Source organism: Carassius gibelio, chromosome B17 (assembly GCF_023724105.1).
Source record: "Carassius gibelio isolate Cgi1373 ecotype wild population from Czech Republic chromosome B17, carGib1.2-hapl.c, whole genome shotgun sequence".
Taxonomy (NCBI): Eukaryota; Metazoa; Chordata; class Actinopteri; order Cypriniformes; family Cyprinidae; genus Carassius; species Carassius gibelio.
Genome location: NC_068412.1, coordinates 8175267 through 8198119, shown reverse-complemented (window position 1 = coordinate 8198119; position 22853 = coordinate 8175267). Strand labels below are relative to the sequence as shown.

General features: G+C 36.2%; 2 protein-coding genes across 2 annotated transcripts; one reads left to right on the top strand and one right to left on the bottom strand.

Moving 5' to 3' along the window:
• Nucleotides 1–321: 321 nt before the first annotated feature.
• mocs3 (molybdenum cofactor synthesis 3) lies at nucleotides 322–10268 on the bottom strand. The gene is made up of 13 exons (XM_052580940.1): nucleotides 10020–10268; nucleotides 9342–9474; nucleotides 9158–9250; nucleotides 8373–8493; nucleotides 8208–8282; nucleotides 8004–8121; nucleotides 6922–7030; nucleotides 6369–6431; nucleotides 6088–6251; nucleotides 4661–4708; nucleotides 4323–4419; nucleotides 4096–4203; nucleotides 322–547 (listed from the first exon to the last, which is right to left on the bottom strand). Exons 1-13 carry the CDS (start codon nucleotides 10110–10112, stop codon nucleotides 390–392), a joined length of 1380 nt encoding a protein of 459 aa, XP_052436900.1. The 5' UTR covers nucleotides 10113–10268; the 3' UTR covers nucleotides 322–389.
• Nucleotides 10269–11092: 824 nt separating this feature from the next.
• Nucleotides 11093–22433, top strand: LOC127976490 (glutaminyl-peptide cyclotransferase). Its single transcript, XM_052580937.1, has 7 exons — nucleotides 11093–11261; nucleotides 15301–15447; nucleotides 15519–15800; nucleotides 19826–19993; nucleotides 20664–20763; nucleotides 21490–21606; nucleotides 21689–22433. The coding sequence occupies exons 1-7, from the start codon at nucleotides 11166–11168 to the stop codon at nucleotides 21862–21864; spliced, it is 1086 nt and encodes a 361-aa protein (XP_052436897.1). The 5' UTR covers nucleotides 11093–11165; the 3' UTR covers nucleotides 21865–22433.
• The last annotated feature ends 420 nt before the right edge of the window (nucleotides 22434–22853 follow it).

Sequence of the window (22853 nt, the reverse complement as noted above, 5' to 3'; positions counted from 1 at the left end):
TTATACATTGTTTAAATATATATTCCAAAAGGTATAGTTTGTTTTTGAAAAAAAAAAAAAATGTATCGCTACAGCCATGTGCTGTATAAAATGTATCAAGCGATAATGACAACTTAGTAATAAGATAAATATGATAAATCTTAGTATAAAATTAAAGGTACAGAATAAGAATAGCTATTACTAGGATTAGTATAAATAAAGAAACCAGATTGATTACATTACACACATTAAAATATACATTAAACAACAAAAGGCAGGGGGTGGTGAGGTGCCATGAAAATTCATACCAATAATAAAATTAATAAAATACAAGTACATTGGTTATGTAAAATCATTTCAACTTTATTTCTTTCGTTAACTACATGAATACAGATGATTATTAATGAGAGTCAATATTGAGGAAAAGAGGGGTCTATCTTGTTAGCCCAGGCCATCAGTCCTCCCACGACGTCCTTCACAGCGATCTGATCAACTTCTTCTCCAGACATTTTCTCCAGCAGCTGAACAGCCTTCTGGGAGTCATTGCCAAGTTTGCAAACCACAAACACTACAAGAAATAAAGGTAAACATAACGAAAATGTAAGCCTACACTCCAATCATCCTGCATACAAAGATGATTATTTTACCAAACAAAACACACTTACACATATATGAAATAAATAAGACTTTTTAATATTTCAAAAAAAAATCAATCTTGTATATTTTCATCAATGTTTTTTTTTTTTTTTTACTCTCAGTGTATTTAAATCGCAACCTACTCTCTGGACATAAACTGCCTGTATATATATATATATATATATATATATATATATATATATATATATATATATATATATATATATATATATATATATATATATATAGCACTAATTTAAGTAGTATATAAAGGTAATATCCTATTCCAATATGGTTACTGTATTTTATTGCCATTTCTTATAGTTATCTCTGTATAAATTCTAAATCACCATTATGACAAGCTGATGTTTAATTTTTTGTCATTTTATATTATCCTCTCACACATCCCCGATTGCCATTTTCTATAATGTATTTCCATAATCAAATATAAATCTGATATGACATATTATTATATAATAAGCATCAAACAAACAATATAATTCTTATTCTCAATTAAGGATTAAACAGTGAAAAATAAAAGACAAAATTATTGCACAACCACCAGTTAGTTGGCGATATGGACCAAGCATGCAAATGGCCTTTGAACAGAAGAAGAAAGAAACAGTATAACACGCTTTTTCATAATGACTCTCATAGTGAGAATGTCTTGTTAATCAGAAACTTACACCGGGATGCGTTTTCGGAACCAACATACCTCAGGTAAGCAAGGTTTGGTTAATCAACTGAGAGTTCAGGGTTTAGCAGATGGTAAGATTTCTGGAATACACCCGTTATGTATTTGAATATATGTAAAAAAAAATGTATTTATTCCTGTGATGTGAAGCTGAATTTACAGCAACCATGAAAACATTAAGTACAGCATTTGTGTGGACAATGTGAACACTACCATTCATAAGTTTTAAGTAATGATTTAAGGTAATAATAATAATAATAATAATAAACATTTTACTTAGTAAGGACGGATTAATTTGATCAAAAGTGACACTGAATACATCTCAAAACATCTATTACAAATTAAAGATATCATTGAGGAATGTATCATGGTTTACAAAAAAGTTAAATGTTTGTTTGTTTGTTTTTCAACATTGTAATGTGTAATGATGCTGAAAATTGAGCTTTGATCACAAAAATAAATTACATTTTAACATTCACATAGACAACATTTATTTTGAAAGGTAATATTTCATAATATTACCTGTATATCATTAAGTTGGCTCAAAAAGACTAAAATACGACAAAATTTAAATACAAGAATCGAAAAGATTCGATTATTCCAGATGTTTCCAATTACTTTCTCTGTTGGAACATAAATGCTTAGCAACTCCACCATCACCACCTCATGAGCCATGCAAGAAAAGTGAGGTCGCTGGAAACACTGTGCTCCGAATGCTTAATTAGCTTGAGAAAACTGACTAAAAGGTTGACTAAATATCTAAAATGTACATTTGAGTAAAACTAAGACTAAATTAAAAATGCTCGCCAAAATGAATACTGCTGTAAGGTTTATTAAGAATAATCTCATTGCTAAAATGCCAAGTTTGAATTGACTAAAACTACAAACCCGATTCCAAAAAAGTTGGGACACTGTACAAATTGTGAGTAAAAAAGGAATGGAATAATTTACAAATCTCATAAACTTATATTTTATTCACAATGGAATATAGATGACATATCAAATGTTGAAAGTGAGACATTATGAAATGTCATGCCAAATATGGGCTCATTTTAGATTTCATGAGAGCTACACATTCTAAACAAGGTGGGACAGGTAGCAATAAGAGGCCAGAAAAGTTAAATATACATAAGGAACAACTGGAGGACCAATTTGCAACTTATTAGGTCAACAGACAACATGATTGGGTTTAAAAAGACCCTCTAAGAGTGGCAGTGTCTCCCAGAAGTCAAGATGGGCAGAGGATCACCAATTCCCCCAATGCTGTGGCGAAAAATAGTGGAGCAAAAGTGGAGTTTCTCAGAGTAAAATTGCAAAGAGTTTGAAGTTATCATCCTCTACAGTGTATAATATCATCCAAAGATTCAGAGAATCTGGAACAATCTCTGTGCGTAAGGGTCAAAGCCGAAAAACCATACTGGATGCCTGTGATCTTCAGCCCTTAGACAGCACTGCGTCACATACAGGAATGATACTGTAATGGAAATCACAACATGGGCTCAGGAATTTATCCAGAAAACATTGTCGGTGAACACAATCCACCGTGCTATTCACCGTTGCCAGCTAAAACTCTATAGGTCAAAAAAGAAGTCATATCTAAACATGATCCAGAAGCACAGGCGTTTTCTCTGGGCCAAGGCTCATTTAAAATGGACTGAGGCAAAGTGGAAAACTGTTCTGTGGTCAGACGAATCAAAATTTGAAGTTCTTTTCAGAAAACTGGGACACCATGTCATCCGGACTAAAGAGGGCAAGGACAACCCAAGTTGTTATCAGCGCTCAGTTCAGAAGCCTGCATCGCTGATGGTATGGGGTTGCATGAGTGCATGTGGCATGGGCAGCTTACACATCTGGAAAGGCACCAACAATGCTGAAAGATATATCCAAGTTCTAGAAAAACATGTGCTCCCATCCAGATGTCGTCTCTTTCAGAGAAGACCTTGCATTTTCCAACATGACAATGCCAGACCACATACTGCATCAATTACAATGGCTGCATAGAAGGATCTGAGAACTGAAATGGCCAGACTGCAGTCCAGATCTTTCACCCATAGAAATCATTTGTCGCATCATAAAGAGGAAGATGCAACAAAGAAGACCGAAGACAGTTGAGCAGCTAGAAGCCTGTATTAGATAAGAATGGGACAACATTCCTATTCCTAAACTTGAGCAACTTGTCTCCTCAGTCCCCAGACATTTGCAGACTGTTATAAAAAGAAGAGGGAATGCCACACAAGGGTAAACATGGCCCTGTCCCAACTTTTTTGAGCTGTGTTGATACCATGACATTTAAAATCAACTTATGTTTCCCTTAAAATGATACATTTTCTCAGTTTAAACATTTGATGTGTCATCTATGTTGTATCCTGAATAAATATTGAAATGTGAAACTTCCACATCATTGCATTCTGGTTTTTATTCACAATTTGTACAGTGTCTCAACTTTTTTTGAATCAGGTTTGTAGTCTCAATTACTTTAGGTTTTCTTCGACTAAGACAATTAAAATACTTTAGATTTTCTTTGACTAAAACAAGACTAAAATATTGAGAATTTTAGTTGACAAACTAAATATGATCAAAACTAACAAGGACATTTAACACGAGACTAAAATTGAAAATAGCTGACGAAATCAACACTCGTATAAAGATAAGATCACTTAATGAAGCACAGCTCGACACAGGCAGTTTTCAGGTCTACTCAGTGGATTTAGTACAACATCATGTGTGAGCGAAAATAACGCCGATGCAGGAACTTGACATGTAAAAAAAATGAAGTTGGTTCTTACCTGGGACTTGAGATTTGATGCTCATCTGCTGTTTCAGGTCGCTAACTGTATCTTTTAAAAGTGTGAGGTGCTCAGCCTTCTTATTCTCTAAACTAGAAAGTGGAATATCTGTCATGCAATGTAAGAAAATTCACTTGATGTCTATGTTTTCTTAAGACAGGGTTGTCAAAACCTCTTTTGTAAACTATATTGTAAAATCACAAATATCTAGATCATGGGAAGGATACTGATTGAGATTGGCAGATGGCAAATGTCCACCTCTACTTTGGGTCGAACATCAAGGAGGAGATGAGGGGCTGAGCTGTCTAAAATGGCTTTGTACTCCTGCAGTGAAAGACAAATATATATGTAACATTTGAGGAAGGAAACTACACAGAAGTGCAAGGTGACAGATCAGATCTGCTTTATATAACAAGCAGCTGCACATTTCCACAATGCTCTGTAATTAACTGGCTAACACAGAGAGGTTCTGCTAAAGATATAATCTAAACTACCAAATGGAAATTTAAACAGCCCATATTACATTCCCCTGCCTTCCCAGAATTATGACAAATTACTGTAGCACCTGCACAGAGACTCTCTGTTCTTTGGTTAGAAGATTCAGTCTTCGACACTGGAAATGAAATGAAGCAGAAAGAGAGAATAAATCAGCACTGTTTTTAAACCAACACCACCGCACAGAAACGCTGATGTAGCACTTTTTGAAGGACTGATGATTAGGTGCCCATCTTAGGCTGTGCTTCAAACTCCTTTTTGTTTTTTTGAGTTGATTTTTGACTTCGAACACAAGGAGTTTTCTTTTTTTTCCCTAAGTTTAAGAATACTTAAACCACCATTAAAAATTGTGGGATCAGTAAAAAACAATGTGTTACGTTTTTGAAAGCAGTCAGACCAAGGCTGCACCGATTTGATAAAAAATATTCTAAATCTCTTCCAAAATGTTGGACTATATAAAGGAATAAACATAAAAAGATTAAATATATATATCTGTTGCTCCCCCTATCATGTTTGGTTTGTTTGAATGGATGTTGTTTAGATAAATTAAAGACAATAAAAAAGCTGATCACAAAAAAAAAAAAATATTTAATCCAAATCAAAAATATTGTGAAATATTGTGAATTTATAAAAAAATAATAATAATAATTATATATATATACATATACATATATAATTTATACTATAATTTATGTAATTCAAGCATTTACTTAAAAAATGCTTTACAATATTAATAATTTAATAACATGATATTTATAACACTTACATGCTATACCAGTCAAAGCAGTTTGGGATCAGTCAAATTTCAGAATAAGATTCACCAAGTATGTTTACCAAGGCTATATTTACTTGATTTTTTTTTTTTTTTTTCTTGTTAACATAAATGGCAAATGATAATAAGTCCTGTTTTGTCAACATTAAGTGAATTTATGATTTGGAAAATATATTGTCCAGATATTTGTTTTTTCTTTAAGCATAAACTTGCTTAATTCTTTTTTTTTTCCATCTTGCAACTCCAGCAAATGTATCTTGATTGAATGATACCTAGATATTTCTGATGGAAAACAGGCCAAAAACACTGCATGCAACATTGAATATAACTATCAATTTAACACTTTCTGCTCCAACTGAATACTTTAAAGACCTGCCTATTGAATTTATTCGTAAAAGAAACCTCTCGTAACATTAGAAATGTTTTGTGTCATTTTGATCTATTTAATGCATCCTTGGTTAATAAAAGTAAAAAAATAAAAACCTAATGTTCCCAAACCTTTGATCAGTACAGAAGGTTTAGAGGTTTGTTCCAGTCCAGCATGAGCAATTGTATTCACCATTCATTTAATAAAAGCACATCTCTCAAAGTTTAAGAGTAGCATTCAAATTAATGTTCTCTACTCAACACACAACTGTCTCAAAGTGACGCTGATTATTTTGCATCACCCACACCCACAGGCATGAATATAGGAAGGAAAGTGGGAGTTTTCCTCATCCTCAGACCTTATCCGTCGCAGCGGAGCCACAGAACTGCTCATAGTCCTGGAGCTCAGTCACCGTGGGCGTCTCTCCACACACCGCACACTCGGCCTGCTTGGGCCGCAGCCGTATGGAGCGGAAACGCCCCTCCTGACCATCAAACATCAACAGCTGCTTCTCAAATGAGGCTGAACTCACCGGTTAAGGGGTTATTTCATTATGTTATGCCTGCAGTAATAGATGTGTTTAAATGAAACCATAATTGTTTCAGTGTAGGGTGGTGTCATTAAGAGCAGAAAGGATACATCCTTGACCGGACGCAATTTTCAGAACTTCCAATGCTTGAAGGCAACCCATTATTCCAGGCACTGCACAATATCAAAAGAAGGCACACTAAAGAGCAAGGCAACATTGGCTTAGAATTACTCAATCATTACAGAAGACGAATACAGTCACTTTGTTCAAGTCAGAAATAACTTAATAACAGTTCTTTCAAGGTAAGATCTGCAGCAAAAATGGAAATATCAGCGCTTTCAATATAGCAACTTCAGTTAAGCAAATGTTTGAAGCTTCAGTTTTCTGTAAATGACACTCAGCGTCTGCCCACAAAAAAAGTGTGTGTGGAATTAAATGCAAGAAAGAAGAACAAGTGCTACTCCATAAACAATGACATCATCAGTTTCTGTTCTGTCTAGATAACATTGTAACAATGCACTTCAATTACAAACTTCATTCCTAAATGTCCTTGATTTAACAAAGGTTGAATGGATTCTGTCTGTACTTGCGAAGTACAACTGTGGAGACGAAAGTGAAAAGAAAGCGAGTGAGTGTGATCACATCAAGCAGAGGAGGACTGACCCACTCCCAGAACCCCTCCATCAGAGCAGTTGGTGATGGTCTCAGGAGGAGGTGGTGCGGGGTACAGACACCTGTAACACGGCCCTCCTCTACAGTTGTACACTGTCAGCTAAAGCCGGAGAGAGAGAGAGAGAGAGAGAGAGAGAGATGAAACTAGCAGAACTCCCCCTCCCCTGAAAAGGCATATTGATTTTCCAGCTGAATGTACTGTATAGTTTCTTAAAGCTTCGGGTCAGTAAGGCTTTTTTCTCTCACATATTTTTAACAGTAGGTGGCACTGTGGCAAATTTGTGCACAAGTCATGATAGTGATTACAGATGAGAAGTATCATTACAATAGGCCAAACTGTTGCAGAATTACAGTGTTACACCTGATGTCCATTTTTTTTGTTCTTTGATGCACTATAAAATAACAGTTATAAAGTATTCCTGAAATGTTATAAGTGACAGGAATATTTTCCTGACAGAAAATGATGTCATATGGTACGCACAAAATATTTTATTTTAAATTCTTATACTATTTTACAACATTAGTGATTTTATTGTATTTTTGATTCAATAGATGCAGCCTTTGTGAGCATAAGATACTCACAAAAAGAAAATAAATAATCTTACAGACCCTAAACTTTTTGAAAAGATCATAAAATATTTAACCACTTAAGCCACACTAAAAGTTAATTTAATCCAACTATATAATCAAATATAAAAAGAAGATTAATTTATTTCAATAAAGATAGCACAAGAACACTTGTTTATCCAAAACAATTCACAAAAAAAGTTCGATTTGTAATTATGATAAAAATAATCTCTTCAAGAAAAAAATACTTTTACACTTAACGCTTGTGAAAATCTGTAGATCACGTGAGGTTAATGTGCAAAAATGCCTGTTTGGATGTTATTTTTCACAAGAAAAAAAAATAAAGTTTGAGTAGATTTAGATTTTAGGCTGGACTATCCCTTTAAATGTCTAAGAGTCTCCAAATGGTTGGAGCCTCTGTAAATTCAAAACTTTAAATATCAACACAGAGCAGTTTGATTCAGATATTTATAAAACAATAAAGTAAAATCAATTAAAAACCTGACCTGTCCTTCCATTCGTAAAGCACTCGCTGACACCAAAGGCCTGCCGGTCAGAACACAGGCATCATTCACAAGGTAACGTGTAGGAACGTTGTCTGAGCAGTCGGCCACAATGTCATACATGAGGATGCAAAGTCAAGGGGACACACAGGGTTAGCAGTGTAGAGGACTTTAGAGAGTTCAAGATGAACCTATGAGAGAGGATACTGTTGAATGAGCTGTAGGGCATTCTCTCTGGAGAGCTGGAGGTGATATGGGACACACTGAACCCTGGAGTTCAGCCTGGAAGAGATCAGCACAGTCAACCCTCACTTGTCCACCTCTCCTTTACTGGGATTCTGTGAGTGAGTGAGTGAGTGAGCGAGATGGTACCTGCTGATGGCCTGGGCGGCAGACAGGGCTTTAGGCTGACCCTGAGTCAGTTCTGTGTGAAGCACCTGTCTGTGCAGGTTACTCAGCTCCACCACATCATAGTCCAACAGACCCAAACGTCCTGAAAACACTCGGCTCATTAATATTTACACAGTTACAGCTGCGCAGAATGACATATAACAAAGTTTTCACGGCACCCATCATGAACAGCAGATTCAGTCTCTTCTACTTTAGGATTCAGACTGGTAGCTACGGATTTGAATGAATTTATTATAAGTTAATATGTAAGTGCAAATAAATAAAATAATAATAATAGATTATTACTACTCTTTATCAGACGCATATTTGTTATAAACTTCCATTCAAAAATTTGTAATATAAGTAATGTATCTGAAATAAGACTCTTCTGCTCACCAGAAGCTAGATTTATTCATTCAAAAATACAATAAAAACAGTATTATTATGAAATTATGAATTTAAAATACCGTTTTGTATTTGAATATATTTTAAAATGTATTATTATTATTATTATTATTATCAACGCTGAAAACATTTTTGCTGCTTAATCGTTTTGTGGAAACTGTGATCCTTTTTTCAGGATTCCCTGATGAATAAAAAGAGTAAAAGAACAGCATTTAGTTGAAATAAAAATAATAATAAAAAATTCCTGTCCCTTCTGAATCCATTTAATTATTTGTTGAATATATATTATATACTTACACTTACTGATGAACTTGTCTATTAAGAAGCACTTTGTACATTTTAAACAGACTCGGTCACTTTACCTACTCCAGCTGCAGCCAGATACTGAGCCACAGGACAACCTAAACCTCCACATCCCACAACCAGAACCGACACATTACTGATGGCAACCTGACCTGTGGAGGAAAGAAAATGGTTTTTACAATGCATTCGGAAAGGAAAAGAAAATAACATAACATAATTACTGTTAAAGCCAAATAATTTAACCTTTAACCCCCAGTTCTGGCAGGAGAAGCTGTCTGCTGTATCTCATGATGTCTTCATTGTTCAGCGCTGTGTTTGATTTCAGCGGTGGGAGATTGATAACTTTCTCCTGTAACTCGGTTAATACTGAGTTTCCCTGGGGGTAAAAAATAAAAATATAATCTTTTTTAGTTTTCAGACTAGAAATTCTGTCAAGGGATCCTAGTACAGTATTTAACTATAATCGTCCACTGTATGTCATTGCATTACACAGACACCCTTCAATTATGAAAAGAAGATTCTGTCAGACAAATAATGTATGTCGCCATTCTATTAATATTAGTTTTTTTATGTAATATATTCCGATATATGATGTGGATTCTGTAACAGAACTGGGGTTGACAATCCTTACGATTAAAGTAAGAAACTCAGACCAAAAACAACATCCTCATGAAGAAAGTTACTTGTTGCTGTTTTGTTTGTTGTCTTTAGACAATAAAATGATGCGTGCATTTGCGGGACGTTTTCATTTTCTCTTCATACAATTAACAAATAACAGCTGGCAATCAGATAACTTAGTACTTGTGACAATTATTAAATAACACAACTCTAAAGAAACATGCAAAGAAAGGTACATCTGTTTTTTTTTTACGCTGATAGTCCACAGTATGTGCAAGAGTGAACAGAATAACGATTGCAGACCTTTTCCAACTGAGCAAGTTTCTTCTTTAAAGCTACAATCTCGCTCTCTTTTTCCAACAGCTGTGTTTTCAAACTTAAAACTGTATCATCCATCACGAAAAATCACCCCGAAGCCAAATTATTATTAACAAGCAGTTATTGCGACTGGCAATTGTGAGTATAGCGTCTAAAAGAAGAGCACAGACAGAACCAGAAAACTCGCTGCAGAAGACTTCCGGGTTTGCACGCGTGTGCGACCACGTGTAGCGCACACACCACGTGATTACAACAGTATCCAGAGATAATATAAATGGTAACCCACTCATTCGATGTCATAGCGTTTATTTTGAAAAGACAGTTGAATATTAATATGATGCAACATTCTGAAACATTAAGGATCTGGATTTGTACGCGATGGTTGCAGACAATGAATAATAGAGTCACTGAGATAACAATTGCTCTTTAACCCTGTCCCCTACCCTACAGTTAGTGTTTTATCCATCATTATGGATGACAAAAAAGAGGGGCAACCATCACTAGATTTGTTAACATATTAACATTCTTTAAAAAAAAATATTCAGGTAAGACGATAAAGTTAAAATAAGTTAAAATAATAAAACATTAATATTATTATTGTAACTTAATGTTCATCGCTAAAATAAACAGATTCCAATTCCATTTTCACTTTTACTGGCAATTTAAGCTATAAATCTACCAGTTATAGTCTTATAAATGTTTATGTTTTTTCTTTTTTAATTATTATTTTTACTTTAAATATGAATGGTACCCGTTAGAAAGCACAGAAAGCAACTCAGTATCATTTGTTTATGTAAAGACAGTAAAGTGAGGCGAAGAAAGAACTCTTTTGGAGGCTAAAAACAGCTGGCCCTTTGTGCTGAGTCGAAGTAGTTAGTCATGAATATTAATAAAGCCTTGCTGACGTTGCTTGATAACGTTCCTTGAGCGTCCAGTCTTGTTATTATCTTAATATTCATGAGCCAAGCCCTCAACTTACAAACGCCTGTCGTTCAGCAAATCATTTGTCCAAACGTCACGGAATGTTATTAATATTCATGAGTCAGGCCTTCGCCATAGTAGGACATGTGAATTGTTCTGGATCGGAGTGGAGTGGAGTCTGGAGACCGTCGCGCGGACAGAACAGAGGAGATGGCCGGACGACGCTGGACCACGGGTCTGCTGGCTCTGATGGGCATCCTGGCGACACCGACGAGCTGCGACACTGTCCCGTGGCAGGAGGAAAAGGTACAAACCTTTACACAGCTGATGCATCTTTTAAAACCCTTGCTTTTTAAGAGAACTGGCATAGACTACAAGCTTCTGAGAGATGTAGTGTGTATTATTACTTATTCTTCGTGTTGTGGATATCTTAAAAGAGAGTTTGTCTGCCTTAAAATGTCTTAATGCATAACCTAATGCAAATATAATAATTTGAATTCTTTATTTATTCATGCATTCATTCATTAATTGCTTAATGCATGTCCTCATTTTTGTTTAAATATTTCAATTGACCTGTGACAGTGGTCACTTAATTAAACTGAGGACAGAAAGCTCGATTCATGATGCTCAGTCTGTCTCCTATGGTCCAGTTGCTATGGGAGCAGGATCTCTGTCATTGATCCACCAATAGGAGATCTTAATATTTATAGATTTTCTATCTTTAGAATTAATTCCCTTTGTTCTTGTTCTTAAGATCTGCTTTTTGGGGAAATGTCTTATCCGTATTTGTATGATGCTACTGTTTTACTAAAACAGATTTTAAGCGTGTTAAAATGACGAGTTATATTTTGAACAGAGTGTAGATTATTAAATGTATACAGCCATCACATTGTGGAATAGGATCTTTTATAACTGTATTTTTCAACACCATGTTTACTTTTGACTGTTGTCTTCGCAGTGACATGTAGGCTATATAAATAAATAAAAAAAGCAATAGTAAATATTGTTTCAGATCACATAAAATATAACTAATCTTGTCTGCCGGAGGGCTTGTCTTCTGTGTTGTTCATATCAAGCCGCAGTCATTGAGTGGCTTAATCAACACAAGCAGAATCAATAATCACAGCACAAGAATTGAACTTTGAGACCAAACATACAAAGAAAAAAAAAACAAGTTGTCTTCAGAAGATCAATGTCATGTTTAAAGCAGAACTAGTTTGACTAGCTGTCTTCTATCCATTCTAAAATTGTTATTCATGAAAGAAAATATAATCAAAAGCTATTCAGACTTTTCAGTCATCCTCTCTGAATGTGCTCCATCTGTGTTTCCCTCTCATTTCAGAACCTTCTGCTGCCGTGTAGTTTGAACACGTAATTATCCTCTAGACACATGCAGTGTATAATTTCTCATTCAAACAAGACTGTTCTAGTTTGGCTGCAACATTACCATTAACCAAGAGTATAATCATCATCAAGTTTGTCTGACTGTAATAGGAGTCACTGAATTCCATCTAGTGCAAGTCAGGTGTTCTCTTCAGCTTTATAAATAGAATAAGAGCAGACTTTTCAATATAATTCATTATGAGTAAAGAACATTATTTCATTCATTAAAGATGTCTTAGCCATCTTAAAGGGGTAGTCAGCTAAAAAAAAAATCTAAATTCCCTCATTCAGTCAACATAGAGACCGTTCCAAATAATCAATCTCTAAAATAAAATAATCATTCAGTCCATCATTCAGTGAAACTGCTTCCCAGAATTTTTTTATGGGCTTTTTAATTGAGATAGGACAGTAGAGAGATGACAGGAAAGGACCTTGAGATGAATCGAACTCTATAGGTGCCGACTGGCTGCCCAAATGTTGATGTTTATGTCACATTTGATTGTCAGGGCAATGTTACAAGATTGACTAGTGCACTAATTATATATCTACAGTCTATTAATTACTTTACTTCCTTAGTCCTCTTCGTCCTGTGTGAGACATAAGGCTGCAGTCAGTGAATTACTAGAGGGGATTTTATATTGTTTAGCCATTTGGTGGTGGCAAATAAATACGTGAATGAGTCATTGAATGAATCACTATGGTTTTTTTTTTTTTTTTTTGCAACACTAACTCATTTAAGAATGACACACCACTACTTTGTGTTGCTCAGAGGTGCAATGGTTTATTCTGCTCAGGCAAATCAGAGCTGTGCTGAAATCTGACAGTAGGCATGTTAACATGCAGGGCCGGCCCAGGCTCTGTTTGTGCCCTAGGCAGGATTTTTGGATTTCCTGTCCCCTACTAAAAAAATTCAGAAAATGGAAAACTTTACAATAATATAACATAACACACCATAAATACTGATAAGTATTAACATAAATAAGTAATAAATAATTTGTGATAATAACGACAAGTTGTGGCCAAAGGTATGTGACACAAATGTTGTGTTTTGCTAAATTTGCTGCTTAAGCTGTTCTGGTGTTCATTCACATTGTTTCTAGATTATGTCACTGCCAGTACTTGTAGGAACAATGTGAATGAATACCGCATCAGTTTAAATAGCACATTTTGGAAAACACAAATTTGTGTCACTTCCAATACTTTTAGCCATGACTGTATGATGTTGAAATCCCTTGCAGGTATTTTATGAGTGAATCTGTTCAGATAGCCTTTGAAGAGACCAGTGAGCTGCTCCCACAGCTTTGCCTACAGTGACAGGTACTGACTACTGACTAACAGACAACAAAGGCAATAAAATAAAGGCTACATTTTATAATTTATTTGTACATTAGCCAGCTAGCTAGCTAGTTAGTCTAATTAGCATACCCATACCTTTCATTTCATTTTTGTGCATACAGTGGAAAATGACATACAGCTGTGACATAAAGACATACTGTACTTAAAGCTGCAGTCGGTAACTTGACGCTCTAGCGGTTAATAAACAGAACTGCTTGCGTCTTGCGAAAGAACATTGTAGCCGGAACTACTTCTCTCTGTTTATGTCTATGAAGAATCACAAAGGTACTGGGTTACTCCGCCGCGGTACCCCTGAAGCAATCTAAAATACCGGGAGCGGTAAGAGAAACAACCAATCAGAGCTGCGGTCCGTAACTATTTTTTGTGACCCTAGTCGTGTTCTTTTTCAAATGACATTTATACACTTTTTGGTGAATTAAAAGCAAGCATGTAACTGATATTTTAACTGCGTACACCATGCATAATTAATGCGTTATTATGATGTAATATAATTATGTCATGATGGAGAAAGTGTTTAAATTAGTCCAACATAACAAGTTGTCAAATCCTATGATTTTTCATTGATGTCAATTTGATTTCATAATGACAACATTATTTTAATCAGTTTGATGATTGAACAGTACTACAATTATGTTAACTGTCCGAAATTGTTTTGTTTAATATATGGGTGTAGGAGCGCACGATGGTCAAACTTACGACCCCCCCCCCCCCCCATTAGCAGGTTTACATTCACTCATTTTTATCAGTCCGAATTAATGAAATCCAGTTTCAGATTCAGAAATCTCTATTTACCTGAAGCCTTAACTTCGCAATCCACTCACATTTTCATTTGCCTTAGTTACATAACTTTCAGGAAACATCCTAAATATCATGTCAGAAAAGCTTTTTTTAGTAAATATTTAGTAAATATGCAGTCTGCTGTGCTGACAAGTTCGTAAGACATAAACCAATGCACATTTGTAAGATGTAAACTGCATCTAAACAGAGATCCAATGATAAAAAGACTCTGGTAAACATGCATTAAGGCATAGAGTATGTGAGTAAGGTGTTTTGAATCCAGACGGTATGTTTACACAATAATGATTGCATTTTTGTAGTTTAAATGGAGACGGGTTTGACAGTAAGTTTATCCTGTTCAAAGACTTGCACTTTCGAGTCCATATTCAAAAGTTTGTGTTTTCAGGCCCCCAAAATGCTGTTATCTTGTAAATGATTTTAGTTAAATTTGGATTGAGCTCAGTTTAATCAATTTATGTTTAAGGCTTTTTTTTAGTTGGTTACTAATGGCAATCAAAGAGACTAAAAGAGAGGGATTATAAAATACAGTAAATGTGAACAAACATACACAAAGCAGTGTTGTAGTGGAGACCAGCTCAGTTCTGTCCAAGTCAAGACAGAGACTAGAAGAAGGTTGAGTCCACATGCTCCCAAGTCCATGACAAGACCACGACTATGAAAATATGGACCGTATTCTTGGAAATGCACATGGTCTTGGTCTTGTCAAGGCCCCAGGAGCATGTTAACTCAAGACTCGTGACACAAAAGTATGAATACACCACTGTGGAATAAATGAATGAATAAAGGTTTTTATTCTTTTTCACTTCAGCTGAAACATGAAGCGACCACACTGAGCTCCAGTGAACTGAGCAGTGTTGTATCTCGCACCGATCTGGACCGGATGTGGCAGAAAGACCTGAAGCCCATGCTTGTTGTCCGCTATCCTGGTTCAACTGGAAGCCAACACGTTCAGCAGGTCAGCGCTTGTGTATGTGTATGAAAGTAAGTGTTAAATGTGACAGGGTGACAGACTTTCTCTCTCTTTAGCATATTAAATCAACTCTCGGCTCTATGAAAGCAGGATGGGAAGTGACAGAGGATGCCTTCTATGCTCATACGCTTTATGGCCAACTTCCCTTTACCAACATAATTGCCACTCTCAACCCTGCGGCCAAACGTCAGTTGGTTCTGGCCTGCCACTTTGACTCCAAATACTACCCTTCACAGTGGGACGGGCGTGAGTTCCTTGGAGCAACGGATTCTGCTGTTCCCTGCTCTATGATTTTGGAACTGGCAAGAGCCCAAGATGATGAACTAAAGACCCTGAAGGTATGGCAATGTACACAGGAATTTTTATTATATATATATATATATATATATACAGTACAGACCAAAAGTTTGGAAACATTGCTATTTTTAATGTTTTTGAAAGAAGTTTCTTCTGCTCATCAAGCCTGCATTTATTTGATCAAAAGTACAGAAAAAACAGTAATATTGTGAAATATTATTACAACTTATATTAATATTTTTCTATTTGAATATACTTTAAAATATATATATATTTTTTTTTTTTTATATATATATCTAATATATTTGATGAATAAAAGGTTAAAAAGAACTGGATTTATTCAAAATAAAAATAAAAAAATTCTAAAAATATATATTCTAATAATATATTTTCTTTACCAACACATCCTTGCTGAATAAAAGTATTGATTTTATTAAAAAAAAGAAAGAAAATTACGGACCCCAAATTACTGACCAGTAGAGTATATTATTACAAAATATTTATATTTTAAAAACATAGCTTCTTTTTGTTAGTTTTTTGTTAGTTTTTTACTTTTTATTCTTCAAAGTATCCTAAAAAAGAATCACATGTTCTGAAAAAAATATTAAGCAGCAGAACTGTTTCCAACTTTGATAATGAATCATCATATTAGAATAATTTCTAAAGGATCATGTGATAATGATACTAAAAATTCAGCTTTGCATCACAAATAAAATTTTATATCACAATATTACATTTTTTTCTGTATTTTTGATCAAATAAATGCAGGCTCGATGAGCAGAACAAACTTCTTTCAAAAACATTAAAAATAGTAATGTTTCCAAACATTTTGGTCTGTACTCTATATATTTGATTGCTTCATCAAATGCATTTTTATCTTACATTTACATTTCATTGTTAACATTATCAGGTTTAGCTTTAGAGCTGTGTTCATCGTAGGCGGTGCATAATTTTTCCGACACAGCATTAACATTTTGTTTTAAAGTGTCATGTATTTAAATCACATTTTTGTAATGAGCCTCAGTTGTTAGTGAGATCAAAGCCATGTCCACACGTACATAGGTATTTTCATAATCTGAATTTGTCCCTTCTCCATTTAAAAAAAAAAATCTGTCAACATGAAAATGCAAAAGTGTGCTATGAAGCACTGTCAAGAGCATGCCAAGCCAACAGGTGGTGAGATAATCTAAACCATAAAGCCATGTTGGCCAATCAGAAGCCTGAAAAAATTTCCAGTAGGCAGAGTTAACACATAGACAGTAAAAGAAATGGACACAGCGACCCCACTGGAACTCAACTGAGACAATTGAAGCCCATTTTTAGCGTTTTTTAGCACTTCCGTTTCTGACGCGCAGACTCAAACTAAGCTTGACGACGTCAGCAACCTGTCTGACAGATGTAAATCTTCTAAGTGGCTGTGCGTGCAAACTGCCATCGTTAATCTTGCAGAGACGGCGAGCTTGAGCGGGGAGTTCTTTGGCGTGAGTGAGCAGGAGTAAGTATTCAGATTAATTATTTTGTATAGTATTTTAAAATGTAACGCCAGTACGCCATATTAAGTTAATTGCCTGCGAGCTTCTCCTCCTGTCTGTACGGTAATGCGACAGAGAGCCGAGTGGTTATGACGCAATCGTTAGCCTATTTTTTACAAAAACTGTTTCTACGGGGCCATAATGTAACATAGAAGGTAATGGAGCCCTTTATACATTGTCGTGTATCTTTAGAAATAAATAATGGACAATTGAAGTCTTTAAAGGGGGGGTGAAATGCTATTTCATGCATACTGAGTTTGTTACACTGTTAAAGAGTTGGATTCCCATGCTAAACATGGACAAAGTTTCAAAAATTAAGTTGTACGTTTGAAGGAGTATTTTTGTTCCCAAAATACTCCTTCCGGTTTGTCACAAGTTTCGGAAAGTTTTTTTCGAGTATGGGTCTGTGTGAGAGCGAAATGTCACAAAAGAAGTGTGTTTTTGGTTGCGAGGGCAAGACAACCCTGCACAGATTACCAAAAAAAAAAAAAAAAACATTAAGGGAGCAGTGGACGGAGTTTATTTTTAAAGAGCATCAACGGAGTTGTGCAAGTGTTTTTGTTTGTTCCCTGCATTTCGAAGATGCTTGTTTTACAAACAAGGCCCAGTTTGACCGGATTTGCGTATCGTTTATTTCTTAAGGATGATGCAATCCCAACGAAAAAGGGTCACGTGTGTTTGAACCGCAAGCAGTGAGTAAAACTGCTTAATATATCTCTGCCTCCTTGTTAGTGCGTCCCCTCCCATGCTGGAGACCCGGGTTCGAGCCCCGCTCGGAGCGAGTCGTTGCTGCTGCTGCTCTCGTTCAGTTTCAGCCTCGGGATCTGATTCTGGATCATAAATATATGCTGAATCTGACTGTTAGCCGTGGTTTGTTTTGGATGAGGGTTTTTTTTTTCCTCACGGTAAAGTCACAGCTTCCAAACGCTCTCAACACAAAAGCCTACTCGCGCTCGTGATTCTTTAGCTCCGCCCACACGTCACGCCTCCAGCGGGTCGTTTTTTCCCGAAAAAAATCGTCACAGACTATTTTTCTCTTATAAATATAATAAAACTAAAGACTTTTTGGAGATATGAAGGATGCAGTACTACTCTATAGGTACTCAAGATTAACAGGATATTGAGTGAAAATGAGCATTTCACCCCCCCTTTAAACGCCTCAGATGTAAAGTTATTCGCTTGTCAAAGTGACAACAAAATGAATGGGAGTCAATGGGAATGCTAACGCAAGTGAAGTTCTGCTAAAAGATGGCAGCACGCAGCTGACTTCAACTTCCGGTCGACTTCCTTGCCGCCTGAGTTAAAAGCCAGGGGGGCAGGGTTTCATATTTTTTTTAAGCACTCCTGGGCGCCGCCATTGGCTAGCGGACCCTCTCCTGCTGTTAGCATTCCCATTGACTCCTATTCATTTTGGCGTCACTTTGACAGTGAATAACTTTACATCTGAGGCATTTAAAGACTCCATTTGCCCATTAATTATTTCTAAAGAAACACCAAAATGTATAAAAGGCTCCATTACCTTGTATCTTACGTTATGGTTCCGTATAAGCAGTTTTTGTAAAAAATAGGCTAACGATTGCTTCATAACCAGGGACTCTCTGTTGCACAGTAGAGAAATTACCGTATGGACAAGAGGAGAAGCTCGCAGGCAATCTTATACTGTCTATGAGGCTATCGAGGGGACGTGGAGGCAAAACGTCAAGGGAGATAATTAATCAGAATACTTACCAAAATTTGCTCTCGTTCACGCTCGCCTTCTCTGAAAGATTCGGTGGGTGATTCAGATTTCTCTTGGCACAGCGATTATAAAGACTTACACATTGCTCACGTGACAACTACGTCATCAAGCTCAGTTTGACTCTGCACAGTACGCCCGACCCCCAGGAGGTGCTTGCTTCTAATTGACTTCATTTTTCTCCATTGAATCCATTGGGGTCGCTGTGTCCATTTCTTTTACTGTTTATGATAACAGCACAGACTCCATCAGACATCACAAGCCAAAAAACTCCTTGGTTTCGCTGTCTACATGATAACACTGCAACCTGAGTTTTTGAAAATCTTCACCCTGGCAGGCATTTGTTGGTTTTCAGTGACCTGCTGCTGTGTTTGCATGTGGACGAAGGGCCCAAATCTATATTAAAAGCTAGCTTAAGGTGATTTTTTTAATCCCTAGCCACTTTTTTTCTTTTCGTTTTTTTTTTCTTTCTTTTTTTTCTTCTGCCATGTTCTGTGTTCATGTAAAATGGTCCGTTTACTAAATTGTTAAAACAGAAGTTGCAAATAAATTAGCTTCGGTGTAATCAGGTGAGCTACGGTTAAAATGCCAGTAGTTAAGAGTTATTGGAGATTATGATCAGGGAGAAAACAGTTGAAAGCTTTATTGTACTCAATAGTTGTTTTGTTAATAATTATCTTATGCCATTACCAGTCTCTCTTCTCCAGTTGGTTGCAGAACTTTAATTAGTCATGGTTATGCTGTATTGTGTAGTGTCACAGGTAGATGGCAGCATGTGTGTGTTTGCTTCTTCTCGCAGGATTCTGGGTCAGACTTGTCACTTCAGCTGCTCTTCTTTGACGGAGAGGAGGCTCTTTACCAGTGGACCTCTGAAGACTCTCTGTACGGCTCCCGTCATTTAGCTCACAAAATGGCAACAACAGCACATCCACCGGAAGCCACCAACACCAGCCAGCTCGACGGCATTGTACAGTTCTCTCACAAAGATTAATACATAAATATAGTTGACATACAACCACACTAATCTAAAAACCACTCACTGTATCCTACTTATTGTTAGAATTTGTTTTTGAAGTTGTTTCAAAATCTATATGCTCGCTTTCTTCCTTGAAAAAACAATGAATTATTGCATGTCCTGTTGTAAGGTTTCTGGAACTTTGTATATGTAACACACTAATATTTAATGTGTTATTCACTGACTGGCTGACATCTGTATTTAAGCAGATAAGATTTTTATTTTCCCTGAAGAAAGATTTCTCTTACACAGCTATCTTTCTGCTGCGGTATCATCAGATATATTTTAGATGCAAATGCACCATTCACCATGAGTATAGAATTTGAATATATCATGTACACTCTCAGGAAAAGGTACAAAAGTGTACCATTTGAAAACCTCGTTTACACATAAGCGACGCATATTGGTATTTTAAAGATATACTAGTAGGCCTACCTGAAGTGTGCATATCAGTACAGTCACTTTTGAAAGGATACTTGCCACAGTGATCGCTTTTGTACTTTTTTTCCTGAGAGTGTATTGGAAATGTAAGGCTAAGAACATGAATGCAAGCAAATATTGACAAACAGCAAAACTGGTCTTAAACTGGTTGAAGTCCTTCATTCATTCAATTTCTCACCAGGATTTGTTTGTTCTACTGGATTTGATTGGAGGTCCCAATCCTCGCTTCGGTAATCACTTCTCCAGTACGACCCGATGGCTTTCAAGACTACAAAATATTGGTTAGTATTTATCTGCTAAACGACAACGCTGAACGAGCGTGGCACGCGGCTCAAAAGCAGCCGAGCTTTCATTATGCCACAGTCTGGGGGGGAAAGCAGCACTGTTTTATCAAACTAGATACGTTTGAAAGTTCTGTTATAATGCAGTCGTCACCGGTCGTTTGATGTTTCCGTGTTTTCTACAAAACAAAACAAGAAATCGAGCAGAGACACGATGACACTATGGACACAGTCCATGTCACTAGTTAAAATGGCTTCTCTATATTAAAATATTTCTCTGTATTTAAAAATTATTCGAAACATTTGGTATAATATATGTAAGCCATACAAAAATATATAAGACTGTTATATGATATGTCTTACATATGGTGCCTTTAAGGCCTATCACACAAGCTAACCCACATGTCCTGTTGAGTCATCTCTGCACGACTCTACAAATGTCTTGAATTGAGAATGTAATATGTTTTAAGGAATCTCCATTACCACATGATTACTTTTCCCTCAGTAACCAGGATTTATCTCTGTAACCCCTATTTGAGCGGTGAAGAACCAAGCCACTCATATATTAATTTATTTACTGAAAACACTTGCTTGTGCATCTACACTATTAGGTATCAGTATAAGCCCAAGACAGCCACCTGTTGAGTCGCACAACATAAACAAAAATTTGACCTTTATAAAAGCAACAAATGAAGAATTCGAAATCTCTCTTCTTGTGTTATCTAGAGCGTCGGCTGCATGCGCTCGGTCACCTAGAGAATCACCCTAACAAGGTTCAGTACTTCTGGCCTGGCCTGCATGTGGGGCTCGTTCTGGATGACCACATCCCATTTCTCAACCGAGGTAAAACACCCCTCTCTGAGATTTATGAGTGTTCATATAAAAAGCATTTAGGCCTTACGTATGTGTTTCTCTGCATACTTAGGGGTCCGGATTCTCCATCTGATTTCGAATCCTTTTCCTGCGGTGTGGCACACCTTTGACGACAACGAGGAGAACCTGGATCGAACCTCCATCAGCAACCTCAACAAGATCCTGCAGGTCTTTGTTCTTGAGTACCTCAACAAGAAAAGTCAGAACCCTATCGCTGAAGGCTCCTAATGTTCCCAAAATGTGCCATCATTCGCATGTGTCGTTTCTCAAGCACAGGAAACAATGGTGCGTTTGACATCTCAATTCAGCCAGTTTCAACATTTAAACAGTTTTTACCACACACTCAGTTTGTGTCACATTTAGCATTCATCTGTCGAGATTCTGTGAGTTCACTGCAGCTGGAGCTGCATCAAGGATCAGACTCGGTATACAGGGTCCACTGTGTCCGAAACAGTGTTTTCTTTATATGCGCTGACATTCGAAGCTCTATTCATGCCCCAGGACATAAATATCTACAGAATAAAGATTGGTACTCAATATATCTTCTTTTTTTGCTTGTTATATGAATAATATAATTTATAGTAGCCTTATACTTTGTAGTCTTTTTTGACTTCAAATGTAAACTGTTTTATGAATCAACAAACATGTTTTATGATGCTTGTGTGATTCTGTAAGCTGCTGCTATTGTCATGTGATCTTAAAGCTTTTATTGTAACCTTAAACATGTATCCATTTAAATAGCTGTTCATGGTGTGAAACAGCGAATAAACAGTTTACGAAGCAATGGTTAAAACCAACTTGGGCTTCTGAGTGTTCATTTAGTTATATAAAGCTTAGCCTGTGCGTATGTACTGTTTACTAAATCAAGTTGATTTATGGTTATTTCCGGTTTCTGTGTTTTAGGTTCACCATGTGAAAGACTATATTTGCAGGAAGCTCATAATGTCTATGTTTGTCTGAATCTTAGACTGCTTTCATGGATCTGAGTGCTCCCAGACACAAGAACGTACACACCACATGATCATGATACTGCCATGAATTCCAGTGTCAAAAGTCCCCAGATTTATTGCACCCTCATATAGTAATATGGGTTTTCCATGCAATGGGTGTAGTTATGCTATTCATTAAAAAAAACAATCACTGCAGTGTGTCACATTTATCAGTTTACGTTGTATAGTGCCATAGTGGTTGTTTTAAGCCTAAGGTTTTCATTTCAT